This window comes from Micrasema longulum, unplaced genomic scaffold, assembly GCF_059751315.1.
Source record: "Micrasema longulum isolate JH-2025_06_02 unplaced genomic scaffold, ASM5975131v1 h1tg000123l, whole genome shotgun sequence".
Classification (NCBI taxonomy): domain Eukaryota; kingdom Metazoa; phylum Arthropoda; class Insecta; order Trichoptera; family Brachycentridae; genus Micrasema; species Micrasema longulum.
Genome location: NW_028277329.1, coordinates 821,003 through 835,939, shown reverse-complemented (window position 1 = coordinate 835,939; position 14,937 = coordinate 821,003). Strand labels below are relative to the sequence as shown.

General features: G+C 37.5%; 1 protein-coding gene across 1 annotated transcript in view; it reads right to left on the bottom strand.

Moving 5' to 3' along the window:
* Nucleotides 1–1,812: 1,812 nt before the first annotated feature.
* AstA (allatostatin A) overlaps nt 1,813–14,937 on the bottom strand; it is a 147,616-nt gene continuing 134,491 nt past the window's right edge. The window contains exons 2-3 of the mRNA XM_088240473.1: nt 5,669–5,973; nt 1,813–3,296 (exon numbers count right to left, since the gene is read on the bottom strand). Of these exons, the coding sequence (XP_088096599.1) occupies nt 2,746–3,296; nt 5,669–5,973 (856 nt within the window). The 3' untranslated portion in view covers nt 1,813–2,745. The remainder of the gene's footprint in view (nt 3,297–5,668; nt 5,974–14,937) is intronic.

Sequence of the window (14,937 nt, the reverse complement as noted above, 5' to 3'; positions counted from 1 at the left end):
TCTCTCGCGGAACATCACCGCTCCTAACACGACTAGTCTGCGCCGTCCGGTGTAATCTCACTTCTGTCTATGAGAGTATCGTAGTTCCGGAGCCACGACTGATATTAAAATGTTTCTCGACATTTTTGTGGTGCTTGTCAAGCTTCACACGATTAGATATTATTTTATTGCCTCGAGAAATACTCTATTTGCCATGACAATTATTATTATTATATCCACTAAGTGAATATTTTTTTCTTTCTTTCCAGGCTAGTACGGAACTGTGATTTTGTCTATGTTTGTAGTTTAGACTGACACTGATGTAACAATATTTTTTATACAATATTCTCATCTTCAACTTTTGAATACTAATTATTATCAGAGAGTGAATATAACATAATGCTCTAACTGCTAATCGACCCCCGAGCAGTCTATTTTATGCACGAATGTTTTTTTTGCACCTGATAAATTTGATAAAGCTTTACCATTATTATGGCATACTTCAGTGCATCTTATCGTTAATTATCTGCAAAACATCAAATCCAAATTTGTGTAAAGGTAATTGACCATAAACACCCTAATGGCAAATTTATTCCCAAAATGAGCATGTAAATATTTAAATAAAAAATTGATCTGTACTGGAAAAGCCTCTCCATTCTTGTTTTTACCTACTGATTTAATCATGATGCAATTTTTTTTCTTTCTTGTTTTTTTTTTATTGTGTATTTTTTATTTATAGGGTATATAAATATCGTACCTAACATGTATACAGAATCAATTTTCTTCTGCATTAAGTAAGATCATCTTATTCCGCATGACCGTAGCTCCCATAGATATCGGAAATCTACATTTAGATATTCCATTTGTCATTTTAAATAAATCGGTGATGCTATTTGTAATATATGAGATGATATTAATTATGTATAAAACATTGTGCAATATTTTTGTCTTTTATATTATAAAATTGGTTTAGACTGACAAGTTTTTTTTTTAGTTGACTTTAGGGTGATCTGATTGACAATGTGAGCTAATTGAATTAATTTGTTTTGTATTTAGTTAGACTGATTTACATATGATAATATTATAAAGCGAAGCCATGAGACACATATTACCGTGTATAGTCGTGTTCCTGTGATCTGCGAGTGCTCGCTGGCTCTGCTCGCTGCCCGCTGCCATTTCTGTCAACTGCATGTCCATCACTCTCTCGGGTTTTAATATTGATTTATGTTAAATCTGACTGTCACAGATATTTGTAAAATTAATCCCATGTGGTAATTTTAAAAACATACAAATATTAGTTAAGTAATTTTATTGCGGTTTAGCGTACCGAGTTTTCTCCGTAAACACTCGGCATTTTCGTAATTCTGCAACCTGTCGCACTAAACTCGCGCACAATGGGCAACCATAAATATTCTCTCATCACCGAGTGAAATGACATCACCCACTGCTTATTTTTTTACCTCGCACATAGGATGTACATTGTACATTGTACATCCTAGGTACCGTCATGTGAATTGTCTTAATTAGGCCGATAACTTTCTTCTACCGTGTGGTATTAGAGACCTGACCGAATGAGTGCGAGTGTTATTGTTTCGTTACCATTCCAGATTAATTGGCTAAATTGGCAAAGTTCTATTTCTGACTTAAAAAGGCTGAAATGCTTAGAAATGTAAAAAGTGCCTATATTCTTGTGGTTTGTGAAAATTGCTCCGCACATTTTGTAACAGTGATTCGGTTTGTAAATTGTTTTGCTCGCTTTCTAATTAACTGTACATCGTGTAGTGTGCCCCTCGGTGAGGAAGTATTATTCGCCATTTTAAAGAATTACACAAATTGCGGATGAATGCAGTGTTTTTTTATTGAGAAATCCTCTTCCCGTAAAGTTGAGTGCGAGACACGCCCTCCGCGCGAAGGAATGAAACACAAATAATATATGTAGTAACATCTAACATCGCCCACCAAGCACGAGAACTGAAACTTAGTTGACGTTTTCTCATGCTTCTGTATTTAGGATTTAATCAATTTGTACACAAAATGGATACATTTGTACAGCCTTGTATAATGAATACACCACACCTACTGCTTACTTAGTATGTATTACAAATTGTTATCAAATAATCCAAATAGAATACTTTTCCTTTTACACAGCGTGTAATCATTTATTTTCCAATCGTATAGGTACACTATATACCCATATTAGGCTCTTTTATAAATCTCAAGATCAAAAAGTAACACTTATAAAAATACTATTTAAAATTAAGTCTCTAAACACTTAAATAGATATACAATTTATTAATGAATAAATCACGCAATGATTGACTGAAGCTGTTTATTACAATACATATATAATATACCTTCTGCGTTGTCTGTCCCGGCCATTGAATTATAAGTAGGAAGCGTAAATTATTTACAAATTCTAGAGAACGACACTTCCTGCGAAACCGGCAAAGTTTAGCGGGGTACGGCATGCGGCGAGACTAGGAAGAGGACAGCGGGGGGACTCAAGCGGCTATATGAAATCTTACTTCAGTTTCAGAACTCGCTTATACAATATAGTACAACATGAATAGAGTTCATCAAATTAGTTCAACGTGTCATATTATTCTTTACGCGATTATAGTAAGTTAATGTTAGAGTATCGGAGCACCTTTAATGAATTGACTAAAGATGTCTCCTTGGAAATCTCCCGATGGGCTTATACTGTAATAATAATTCTCCCAAAATTGACTAGAGTAAAGTTAACAAGATCCTTCCCGAACAGCGGCCTTAGGAGTCGGACGCCTCTCGCTCGGCCCGCTTGCCGAGTCCGAAGCTGAACCTGTTGAGGTCGCGCTGCCTCTTGCCCATCCCGTAGTAGCCGTAGAGTGCCAGCGGAAGTCGTTTGCCTATCCCCGTACCCGACTCCGGAGGGGGAACTCTCTTACCCAGACCGAACTCGTAAGCGGACGCTCTCTTGCCGAGCCCGAACTCGTACGAAGACGCTCTCTTGCCGAGCCCGAACTCGTACGAAGACGCTCTCTTGCCGAGCCCGAACTCGTACGAAGGTATTCTCTTGCCGAGCCCGAACTCGTAAGACGGCATCCTCTTCCCCAGTCCGAACTCGTAGGCTGCTCTCTTGCCCAGTCCGAACTCGTAGGCCGCTCTCTTGCCCAATCCGAACTCGTAAGGAGATCTCCTTCCGAGTCCGAACTGGTACGAGGGAACTCTCTTGCCGAGCCCGAACTCGTACCCTCGCGACAGTCGCTTGTCTTCCTCCGGGGCGTCGGATCTCTTCCCCAACCCGAACCCGTACGGGCGAGCTCTCTTCTGGTATCCACCTGAAAACATTTATTTTATAAATCACTCTTGTCGAGTATTGATAGTTATTATTTAAACCTAATGTAAAATGTCTTCTTCGGCACAGGGTTTGCCGGTGAGGAATACCATGTCTTGTGAAGTATCAGATAAATAAATACAAGGAGGAAAAACATAACTCATCGGGTTCATTTGAAAAGGTTTCCTTTTACCTTTCGTCAAACATTATCAAATTAATTTCTTCTTTAGTTAAAGAAATGCGGTGCAAAATAAATTAAATTTCAATGTATATTATTATGAAATAAAATAATTTACATTATTTTTCTTAAAACATGGATTAAAACCTGGAACAAAAATAAAAGAAAGAGAAAGAAAAAATTGGAATAAAAATAAAAGAAAAACATAAAACCACCTTTAAAATGATTGGTTTTGTCTAATTTTATTACAAGGTTAAAAAATATAGTGGAATTGTCGGTAAGTATGTATAAATGTTCTGAAATGACTTTGAAGGTGCAATGTCTTGCAAGAACCCACCAACTTCCGCAACATTTGTTAAGATTGTACAACTCTGTTATTTTATTTATTTATTAATGGACATTGTCCATGTATACAATTTATAGGGTTTCAATATTTAAATATTTCAATAAAAGAATAGTTTAAAACATTAAAAAGAAGAAGAAAAGAAGCATTGATAAACATGAAGGACATCAAGACAAGATCTGGACTATTTATTTACTGCTCGTTTAAATCGTTGTAAACTTAAACCAAAAAAGTCCAGATCGTGTCTTGAGTTAACAATACGACAAAGACGGGTCATTTGAGAATTAAGGCCATAGTTTGTTCTATGCCGATCTACAACCTACGAGTCGGAATATTGAATTTTACTTGTCCCAGTAATGATGGAACATCGATTATACCATTTAGTATGCCGAACATATACATGGAATCAATATAAGTTCTATGTTTTTGTAGATTAGAAATATTCAACATGGACCATATCAACATAAGAATAATTACCTCTCTCTAGTCCAAGCATCACGCTTCTTTTGTTGGACTGATTCAATGTGATTTATGCGATTGACATAGAATGGAGACCAGACAACGGAGGCATATTCAAGAAGAGGGCGAACAGTTGAGCAATAAAGAGTTTTGATAGAAGGACATTAGTAAAATCAGAGGATATTCTGTTAATGAAGCCAAGTAATTTCAGTGATTTATTTACTGTATTATCTATATGCTCGTTGTATGTTAGTTTATAGTCCAAAACAACTCCTAAATCTCTGATGGACTTAACTACATCAATGTTGGAGTTTTCTATTAGGTACTCAAAGGAAATCGGTTGTTTGGCTCTATGAAATAACATTATTTTGCATTTTTTAATATTTAGTTCTAATTTATTGACATTACACCATCGGTTAAAAGAGTTAATGTCTGATTGAAGAAGAAAGCAGTCTTGTAAAGTTTGAATTATTTTGAGAATTTATGAAACTGTTATGTTTGGACTATGCTTGCCTTTGTATTCTGCTAAGCGTGACAACACTGCCATTAATAATTACCACAGACAGCGACATGAACAAACTCTCACGTTTCCCTAAAGGCTTAGGCGGAGAGAAAAAAATGCCATATCACCCTGTCTTTACATGCATACCTCTCTTCCTCTACATTCATACATTTTCTCATCCATGCACGCTTATTATTCCAACCGTTGACATGTCCATCTTTAAGTATTTGTTGGATTATTTCACTGTCCATTCATTCTACATGTCCAAACCAATGCAGAACTCCTTGATATTGTTGATAATGCCATGGATCACAGCCTCATATAATGCGTGGATCTCGACATCGTACGTAGTTTTACCGCGCTTCAGCCAACTTTCACCCTTGATTTTCGAATTCCATACTTTGCTCCCGTATATAAGGGTAGTATAATAATTATGAGAAGAACTTGATGAAATATATTATTAAGTAACTAAATTAAATAGAGCACACCCCTTTCCACTTCCAGTGGTGTATAGAGCGCTGCATTTGGAAACTAAAGGCAGTGCGTTTTGACTATCTGTCACATAAGGTAAGGTGATCAGTCTTATGCTTCAGGTGCTACTCCGGAAACAATGAAATATTGCAGTTTGAAAAACCTTTAATATCAATATTTCACATCAATCATGCTAGGAATCGAACCCTGGACCTCGAGAGTGATAGGCAAACGCCTTGACTGTTTCGCAATGAGGCAGAATTATCTCCGCTGGATTTCCTTATTCAGGATTTTTACCTGAGAGTAGCCATCGAGTCATCGTCACATCAGCTCAACTCCCTGGACATGGTAAAAAGGTGTAAGGAATAGTTCCTGGTAATATCGGCTAGATTAGACCGGACAAAGTGACAGTGATCTACTCACTGTATAAATCTTCATCGTCAGCGTCGGAAGTGTCGTCGATGGTCTCGTTGTCGTTGTCGGCATCGGTGTCGTCGGGCTCGGGTCCGGCGTAGTCCGCCTCGTGCTCCGCCCTCTTGCCCAGCCCGAAGTTGTAGACTGGCAGGCGCTTGTACTCGGACACGTAGGTGTAGGCCCGCCGCTTGCCGAGCCCGAAGCTGTAGGCCGGGGAGCGCTTGTGCAGCGCGGCGGAGGGGGCGGCGGCGGGCGGAGATGGCGGCGCGCACGCCGCCAGCGCCACGAGCGCCAGCAGGATGAGCGGACACATCCTGAAACAGGTAAATGAAGATCAGTACCGGGTATTTATTTATTTGACACTTTATATACAAATACAATAAATATACATATAAGGGCGGGCAATTTCTTCCTACCTACCCAAACCGTTCTACTTTGCGCAGTGAAAAGAATATTTCGCGTTGCTGCGATGCACCATACATTGCGACGTAGTGTCGCTCTAGTACTGTTTGGCCATAAGGAATCTTCCGAATTTAATATAGGAGAGATGAAAAATGTCGTAACTGTTTTATAATAATGAATTTTGTAGGTACTCTATACATGGTTGGAGGCAGACCTCAAAAAGAATGATCAAGTCCAACCGCCATCCTCAGTCACGAGGGAAATGGCAAGAATGCTGACATATATAAATATATAACATATTTACAACTTAATACCTGTAATTAATAGATACACATTTACATGGAATTATAAATACAATGGGAGTGAAGTTGTAAAGGAACCCAGGATAGCAATAATTTATTCCTATATACTTGAATACTTTTACCTCTATTCCGTTTGTTTCTAGCACTGAACAGTGAAACGTAACTGACGGGAAGCAAACAAAAACATGGATTTAACTGACGTTTTTCGTACAAACCGACATGTTCGGATTTGTTCATAGCAACGACAAAAAGTTTGTTTTTGATTCTGACACTTAAAAGTTGAACCCCGTACGGTTGTAATTTCTACTCTAACGTGGAAAAACATGTCTACGCGAAATGAGGAATACAGTTCTGTATGTAAAATAGAAGCGAACTCTGAATGAATGTTTGGACTCGATGCACAACGGTTCCCGGGTGGGACAATTATTACATTTATGAAATGCCTTAAAGTAATTACAAAAATTGAAACATCTTTTTATTAAACCCACATACCTAAAATGACTTAAACTATATATAATTCAACATTTTTGACTTCATGCAATCATTGAAATGTCGATACTTTCTAACTAATATTACAAACAATTTATTATATAAATAAATGACGAGTGATACTTTAAACCACAAATTTGGAATATATATTGGCCGGTTACATCGCTTTCGCGACATCTTCGAGACTGGTATCTTTATTAAGAAGATCAATGTATTTATACAAAACAGAGGTAAGGATAGAGAATTCAAAATTATATAAAGTTATTTTATCTTAAGGATCATTATCAAAAAATTTTCGGTTGTGTGCCATTACTTCCCACTGCAAGAGATATCGGATAACACTGGGCAAAGATGGATCTTAAATCCGTTTTTAAATGCAGCTATAAACGAGGCAAATTTAGCAACTAAACTCAAAGAGAATCTGCTAGAACTATCTGCCGATGGGATGTTACACTTGGAATTCAAGTCTGAAAATTTGGATACGTTTCGGTTAAAAAGAAAAACAGAATACCCGGAATTAACAATCGAGGCTTTGAAGTGTTTGGTTCCATTTTCTACCTCGTACTTGTGCGAGTTGGCATTTTCATCAATGGCGCAAATAAAATGTAAACTAAGAAATCGCTTAAATTTGGAAAACAATTTAATACTTAATGTGGCAAAAACGGATCCACGATGGGAGAAATTAATTGAACAAACTCAAGCGCAACCTTAACATTAAAATGAACGAAGATAAGCAAGCACAGATGTAATCATTTTCTATTTAAACACATTTTTAATATTAATTTTCTTTGTAATAACATGTTTCGAACTAGCATTTTTCTGACTTGTATGATTGATTATAGGGAAATTTTGTTAAATATAATAATTTTAACTCTTATCGACTTTTATTTAAGTCTCACAAATTATATGTTGTATAAAAAAACTGAAGTTTTCTCGACCTCTCGCGACCCCCCTACAGCGGCTCCACGACCCCCCAGGGGGTCGCGACCCACAGGTTGAAAAACAATGTTGTACGAGTATTAGAGCAGTAATGTAGTCTTTTTTCTCGGCAAAGCACCCAAAATTCGAGTGATACATGCCTTAAATAACCAAAGTTATTGTTGCAATAGTTATTAACAAAAGAGTCGACAGTATTTGACACAACTTATAGAACAGGGCTGAAGATTAAAATAGTAATAAATAATATATTTAATTTCGGCGGCCTCCGTGGTGTAGTGGTTAAGACAGCATGGAAGGTTCCGGGTTCGATTCCCGGTAAAAACACCAAAATTAAATTTGATATTTCTCAAGCCTGGGTGTTCTGTGTTGTAATTCACCGCTATAATAGGGCCTCCTGGCTTGTTGTGGTGCAAAAAATTAATTTAAAAAATATAATAAAAATAATTATATAAGTTTCAGGCTTAACACCAGAAACTTTTCTGCGCATTTGTCGATCTGCAAAAGGCATTTGTTAGAGTTGACAGAGAGAAATTGTGGAAGGTTTTATCGGAGTATAGAGTGAATGGTAATCCGACAAGGGCTATTGCTTCACTGTACAAGGACAGCACAACATGTGTGAAGGTGAATAGGTCATTCACATCGTGGTTTAACATTTCTAAAAGAGTCAAACAGGGATGTGTAAAGTCACCATGGTTGTTCAACATATACATCGATAACTGTATGAAAGAACTGAAAGGTTTAAGAATGGGAGCAAAAATGAGTGGTATAACTGTTAACTGACTTCTGTAGGCTGATGATGCTGTGCTTCTTGCTAGCAGCAAAGAAGACCTGCAATTCTTGGTAACAAAAGTCTAGGATGTATGCAAGAAAAGCGATTTGCCTATGAATGTTGATAAATCAAAAGTGATGATTTTTGAAAGGGATGAAAATATAACTAAATGTGAGATCAGTGTGAACGGAGATATTCTGAACCAGGTAGAAGAATTTGTGTATCTGGGAAGTATGTTTATTAGGGATGGAAAGACCTAGAAAGATATTGAAAAGAGGCTGAGTGCCGTGAACAGGGAGAACGGTGCACTGAAATCTCTTTTGGCAAACAAATGTTCACACATTTAATGTTTTTAGTATAAATTCGTAATTTAAAAATTCATGACTGATTCTAAGTTTAAAATTTATATACCGTAAGAATTTTTTTTGGACTGTTTCAAGAGAATTTTGGTGACAGTTGTAGTAAGGAGTCCATATTGTAGAGTTAAACTGGCTTCTCACTAATGAAGTATACATCAACTTCAAAGTGCCTATGTTTTTTAATTCCTTAGTCACACGTAACATGAAGCCTAAAATTTTCAGTGATTTACTAGTAATGTTGTTTATGTGACTAATGAAGGATAATTTTTGATCGAAAACGACACTCAGGTCGCGCACCTCAGAAGTTGATACTAATTGCATATTACCCATCAGATAATCAAATAAAATTGGATTTTTTATTCTAAAAAATCTCATTATGTGACATTTTTTGATATTCAATTGAAGTTTATTAGTGGAGCACCACATTTTATCTAAATTACGTTGTAATCACACAATTATTTACGGTATTAATAACTTTGAAAATCTTCATGTCATTGGCAAAAAGCAATCTGCTCCACATCATCAAATACATCCATTATATCATTAACAAAGATTATGAACAGTGTTGGGCCCAAATGGGAACCCTGAGAAACACCACTAGAAGCACAGAAAGATTGGGATAAAGTGTTACAATTTTTTACGGTTAGTGTTCCATCAGTCAAGTAGCTTTGAAACCATTTAATCATGGGACCATTTATTCCCAGATTAGATAGTTTGGCGACCAGAATTTTTAAACACACCTTGTTTTGCTAAAGTCAGTGTAAATAGAATCTACCCGTTTTCTCAATGTAAAAGAATTTGCTATGACATTTTCGTATAAAATTAAATTAGTAAGTGTAGATCTAGCAGACATAAATCCATGCTGAGAGGTTGTTATAAAATGCTTTAAGTTTGTCGATGCAAGTAGTTTCTTTAAAACATTTTTTTTCGAAGAGTTTCGGGATGGCAGATAATATGCAAATTGGACGATAATTTGCTGTCACTCCTATCACCACTCTTAAAAATTGGGTTTAGGAAACTGGATTTCCATGCATTAGGATATTGTCCCTCTGACAGTGATTTATATACAAAGGATGCAAGAGACAATCAACACATTTTTTCAAAAACATAGATGGGATGGGATGTCAGGATCATAACTACATTTAGATTCAAGTTGCAGTATGCTGTTTTTAATATCTTTAAGTTCAATATTAAGAATCGATAAATGTAAGTTAGTATTATTTTTTAATTTAGGTAAACAAGTATACTCGGTATTATTGTTGTTCCAGACGCGCGGGCAAATGATGAAAATTAATGAATAAAATAATTATGTATTTAACAAGGTATAGGGCCTCGGTGTATGTAAGAAAGTCAAGAGCTAAATCCAGAATAAAGACGAGTTGTTTCGCTTTCGGATTCGGCCTTGACAAACACCGAGGGCAAAATATAGTTTAGATAATGAATTTAGGTATATAGTGTAAAATATTGGATAGGTTTATATATTTGTATATTGTGTATTCATTATTCATTTTGTAAGTTGCTCGCTACGCGGCATACTGCTGACTAAACCCGCGCGCGGGCGGACGCCGCTATTTACGTGGCCGGCCGTCGGACAGAGTGAGTGAGGGAGGCCGGGCGAGTGGTCGCCTGTACTCACGGCGGTGGCTCGCGTACACGGCGTCGGGCAGTGCGCCGCGAGGGCCTTATAATGGGTACACTTAGAAATAAACATTAGTTCGCTCGAGGCAGTTGTATCGTGTTTTACTCTCCGCCTCCTCGCCCTCCGCTTCCCGCTGGACTTCGTGCTTCGCTGCTGGCTTCCGCCGTGACTGCTCTGACTGCGCTCGCCTCTTTACACCAACAGGACCTGTTGGAAAGCCCTTTTCAGGGCTACTGAGGTTGACTTAACGATCAGTGCTTTCTCGGTGCGCCGGGCTCAGGCCCCCCATTTACGCTGGGTGGGCCGATTGAGTGGAACCAGAGAGACGAAGCCGCCAACCCCCCTGTAACGGGTCGGTTACAATTGTCATAAACACTTTTTAAAAAATCACCAAAAAGATTGACTCTATCGTTTAAGTCACTTCCTGATTTTGAGGCATAGTGCATAGTATTTGGTATGATGATTTTGAAGGGTTTTGGAATAATGAAAAAAAAATTTACGGATAATTTTTATGGCAAACACGAGAGAGCTTATTACATTCATTTCTGAACCACTGAAAATTTATGTAATCAGACAAAATTCTTGATTCTTTGTAAATTTTGTGGGCTGTTTTTTTCTTAAAAATTAAATCTATCTTTTCTCCACTAAACCATATAGGAAAATTATTAGTTTTACTTTTAGATATTGGAACATTTGAATCAATTATATTATAAAACGTGTCAACAATGCTGTCTAAATTACTATCCTGCAAAAACATCCAATCAACATTAAAGAACGAATCATAAATTATTTGATTGTTCGCGTTGTTCGCGTTGTTAAAATTACGATGGGACTTATTTGAAATAATATTACATAAATTTAAATTATGAATATCTAGAATTGGATGATGAACATCCGCAGCTAAAACAACATCAAGAGACTCACACACAGAAAATGATGCATCACTACAAAATACCAAGTCCAGCATTCTGTTATTTTTGTTTTTTATGGAATTTAACTGAACCAGATTTTGGAATTGGGCCATTTTGATTATTTCTCTTTCGACAACGGTTGATTTACTACAATTATAATTAACGACTTAAGCAGGTAATGCTTCAACATTATTCCACGTAATGTTTGGGAGGTTGTAATCTCCAATTACAAGAAATTTTGCATCAATATATAAAAATTTCATACGTTCTACCTCTTCACAATGATTCTGGTATACAATCGAATCAAACAACGGTGGAATGTGTACACAGCCAATCTTATCTTATTTACATTATTAGTACAAAAATTTGTTCGATATTATCATGAAATGTTTTTACTTTGGGCAAAATTCACACCCCAGAGGCTCAACTTATGCGGGTTAATTTGCCCGTCGTCATAATTCTTGATTTAAGCTACTGACAGCACATAATATAAACAGTAAATGATCTGAAAACCTTTATCTATATCATGCAACAAGGAAAACTTACCTTTGTCTTTCCTACTTAGCAGTATATTAAAAAACACAGAGTCGTAACTGGCCCGTAACAAATTACCCGCGCACTTTGACAGGTTCTGACAAGTCACGGAGTAAAGTTAGTGACAAAAGCTTCTGAGTGAAGTTAGTGACATACCTAAATCTACTTTCCTCCTTAATGTACCAAATTTACCGAAATCAAATGGAAATATATATTTTTAAAGGTTGAGCATAGATTAGACTCGCAAAATACCCATTGAGGGCAAAATTGGACGGTTTCGCGGTACCTAAGACTACCCTCTTCTTTACGAGGAAAGTGCAGAGAAAAATATATGTTTTTGCTACGGTCGATACCTAGAGATTTTCAACGGATGTCCATTAATTAATTAAAATTACAACGTTTCTTATTACTTTCTTATTCCTTGTTTTGTAATACTCATCTGTAAATAGCATATTCGTTATAATATTATGTGGATGGGTATAAAAGGTACATACAGCTAAAACTATAAAAGTTCAATACTCATTCAGCTGAATGTCCGCGGAGACACAAAAAAACCGAAGGACAGAACCCATCTCAGATTTGTGTCTGGGATAAATCTTGTCAACAACGCTAATTTAATTTAATGTTTACGGGAAAATCGTTTTAATTTTTAATATCCAAATTAATTCGCGAAAAAATCAGCTTAATTAAAAAAGTTTCCGAGCGGCGTAATTTGATGGAGTCTAAATTTATTTACTAAATGCCAAGTCGGTAGAAGTACAATTGAACAGAGATTCCCACGGTACCCATTCCTGGCCGATGTCTTCAGCTGGGAATTAGCGCAGACTGCTTCAGAAGGGTGTCAAACTACGAGTGAGCCAGTCCAGTAGGAAGTAGGAAGTAAGAACCCAAGTATACCTAGTGGTGGCAGTCAGTCGGATCCCACCTCTAGTGGGTACAGTGGTTTCCGACACACTCTTAGGGGTAAGGGCAGAGATCGGATCATCGCGCATCGTTCAGTAGCAAAACAAAATGATCTATATGTATAATACCTACATTCTACCGGCAAATATTTTCCTGGTTACTAAACCAGTAATGTTCGGGTGAAAAGACCCTTTTCAGTGAATGAAGCAATATTCCCATATACTGAAATTGAAGCGAAAACATAATTCCTCGGACTTCGCGAAGACAACACACCGAAAATAGATTTCTAAAATACTCAACTCGCAAAATTCAGGCGAAAAATTGATGGTGAGTATCCATTATTACCGGGAAAATAGTGATCCCATTCGCCACAGCTTACAGATGTGAAAGTGAACCTTCGTCAACGGTGACGATGAAAACAAAAGCGAGGAACCGATTGCACTCGGAGCTCGGAGCTCGAAGCACGACCTACTATGTGTGATGGGCGAAACTGGGAACCGGAAAGAGAAGTTACGGAAACAGTCGAGGGTTAGCGATCAAGAGGACAGAGGGCAGAGGACCCACAAGATGGTTCGATCGAATAACGGGCTAATTTTAATTTTGGGGCCATTTTCAGCGAGTTGTAAATAACCCACTATTTGAAAATGGGAATCAAGTTGGGGTAGAGCGGGGTTTGAACTTAGGGCGGGGTGGGGCGGGGCGCTGAGGGACCGCATTCCCAATATATATTTCTCGATCAACACGGATTAGAAAATATAATATGTATATATTAGATCCTGTCAGAAAAACCAATACATGGATTAGAGCGAGAACAAAGATTACCGATGTGGTCCATAGGGCTGCCAACCAGAAATGGAGCTGGGCTGGTCATATAGCCAGAATCACAAACTCTAGATGGACCAAAAAAGTCCTGGAATGGCGACCCAGAACGGGTAGAAGTGTCGGCAGGCCTCAGACAAGGTGGTCTGATGACATAAGACGAGTAGCTGGAAGTGGTTGGATGCGGTTGGCTCAGGATAGGGAAATATGGAGACTAAAGGGGGAGGCCTATGTTCAACATTGGACAAGAGACGGCTGATGATGGTGATGATGACAGTAGCGTAGGGTAAAACCGGGTAATGCCGGTCAGGAGGTGATACCGGTCATTACAATATAACTAGTATTACTACATTCCCGCGCACGCACACATATCAAACTGGTGGCGTAACTATATCCCGTGCCGCTGCACCGATTGCCGCTCAGTTCCCAGGGCACGTTTAGGATGAATGTGCATCAATTGTTTTCACGCCAAATTGATGTAAATTTTCTTAGTCAGACAATAAAAAGTGAGGGTTTGTTTATTATGTTTCTTGCATTGTTAGTTATAATTATTCTAGTATAGTTATCGATCATTTCAAGTATTCTTCGATTTTGAACTTTGAAGGTGCTTAACCTAAAAATGTTTTTACAGAAATGTTTCTAGGCAAGCAATGCCGGTCAAGTTGACCGGTATTACCCGCAAGTAAAATTACTACATAGAAAGTTTTTTGGCTTATTTTAATTTAGTATTTCAGAATGTCTAAAATACGAAACGGACCACGTTTAAAGGCATCATGGAGCCAAGATCGGTTACATAAAGCTTTTAAACTAGTGAATGAAAGGAAACCGATCAGAGAAGCAGCTCGATCTACTAGCGTACTATTTTCAACGCTTAAAGAAAGACTGAAAAACAAAAACTGGGATAGCTGACAGCTGGGAAAACATCCAGTCTCCACAAGAGAATAAGAAGATGAAAATATTGTATGGCTGCACCTCGCTTCAGATTAAAAAAAATGGCCTATAAATATGCTGTAAAAAATAACATTACTGAGGATAATTTTAATGAAAAAGTAAGAGCTCATGCTGATTGGTCCAGGTATGACTCTCCCGAGGGCTACATATGAACAAAGCTTGACCGGTATAACCTGTCACGGTGTTTAATACCGGTCAAATCCGTTTTTTGAAATATTTATTATGCCAAAATCGCATAACTTATTGATCTCAATGATTGTG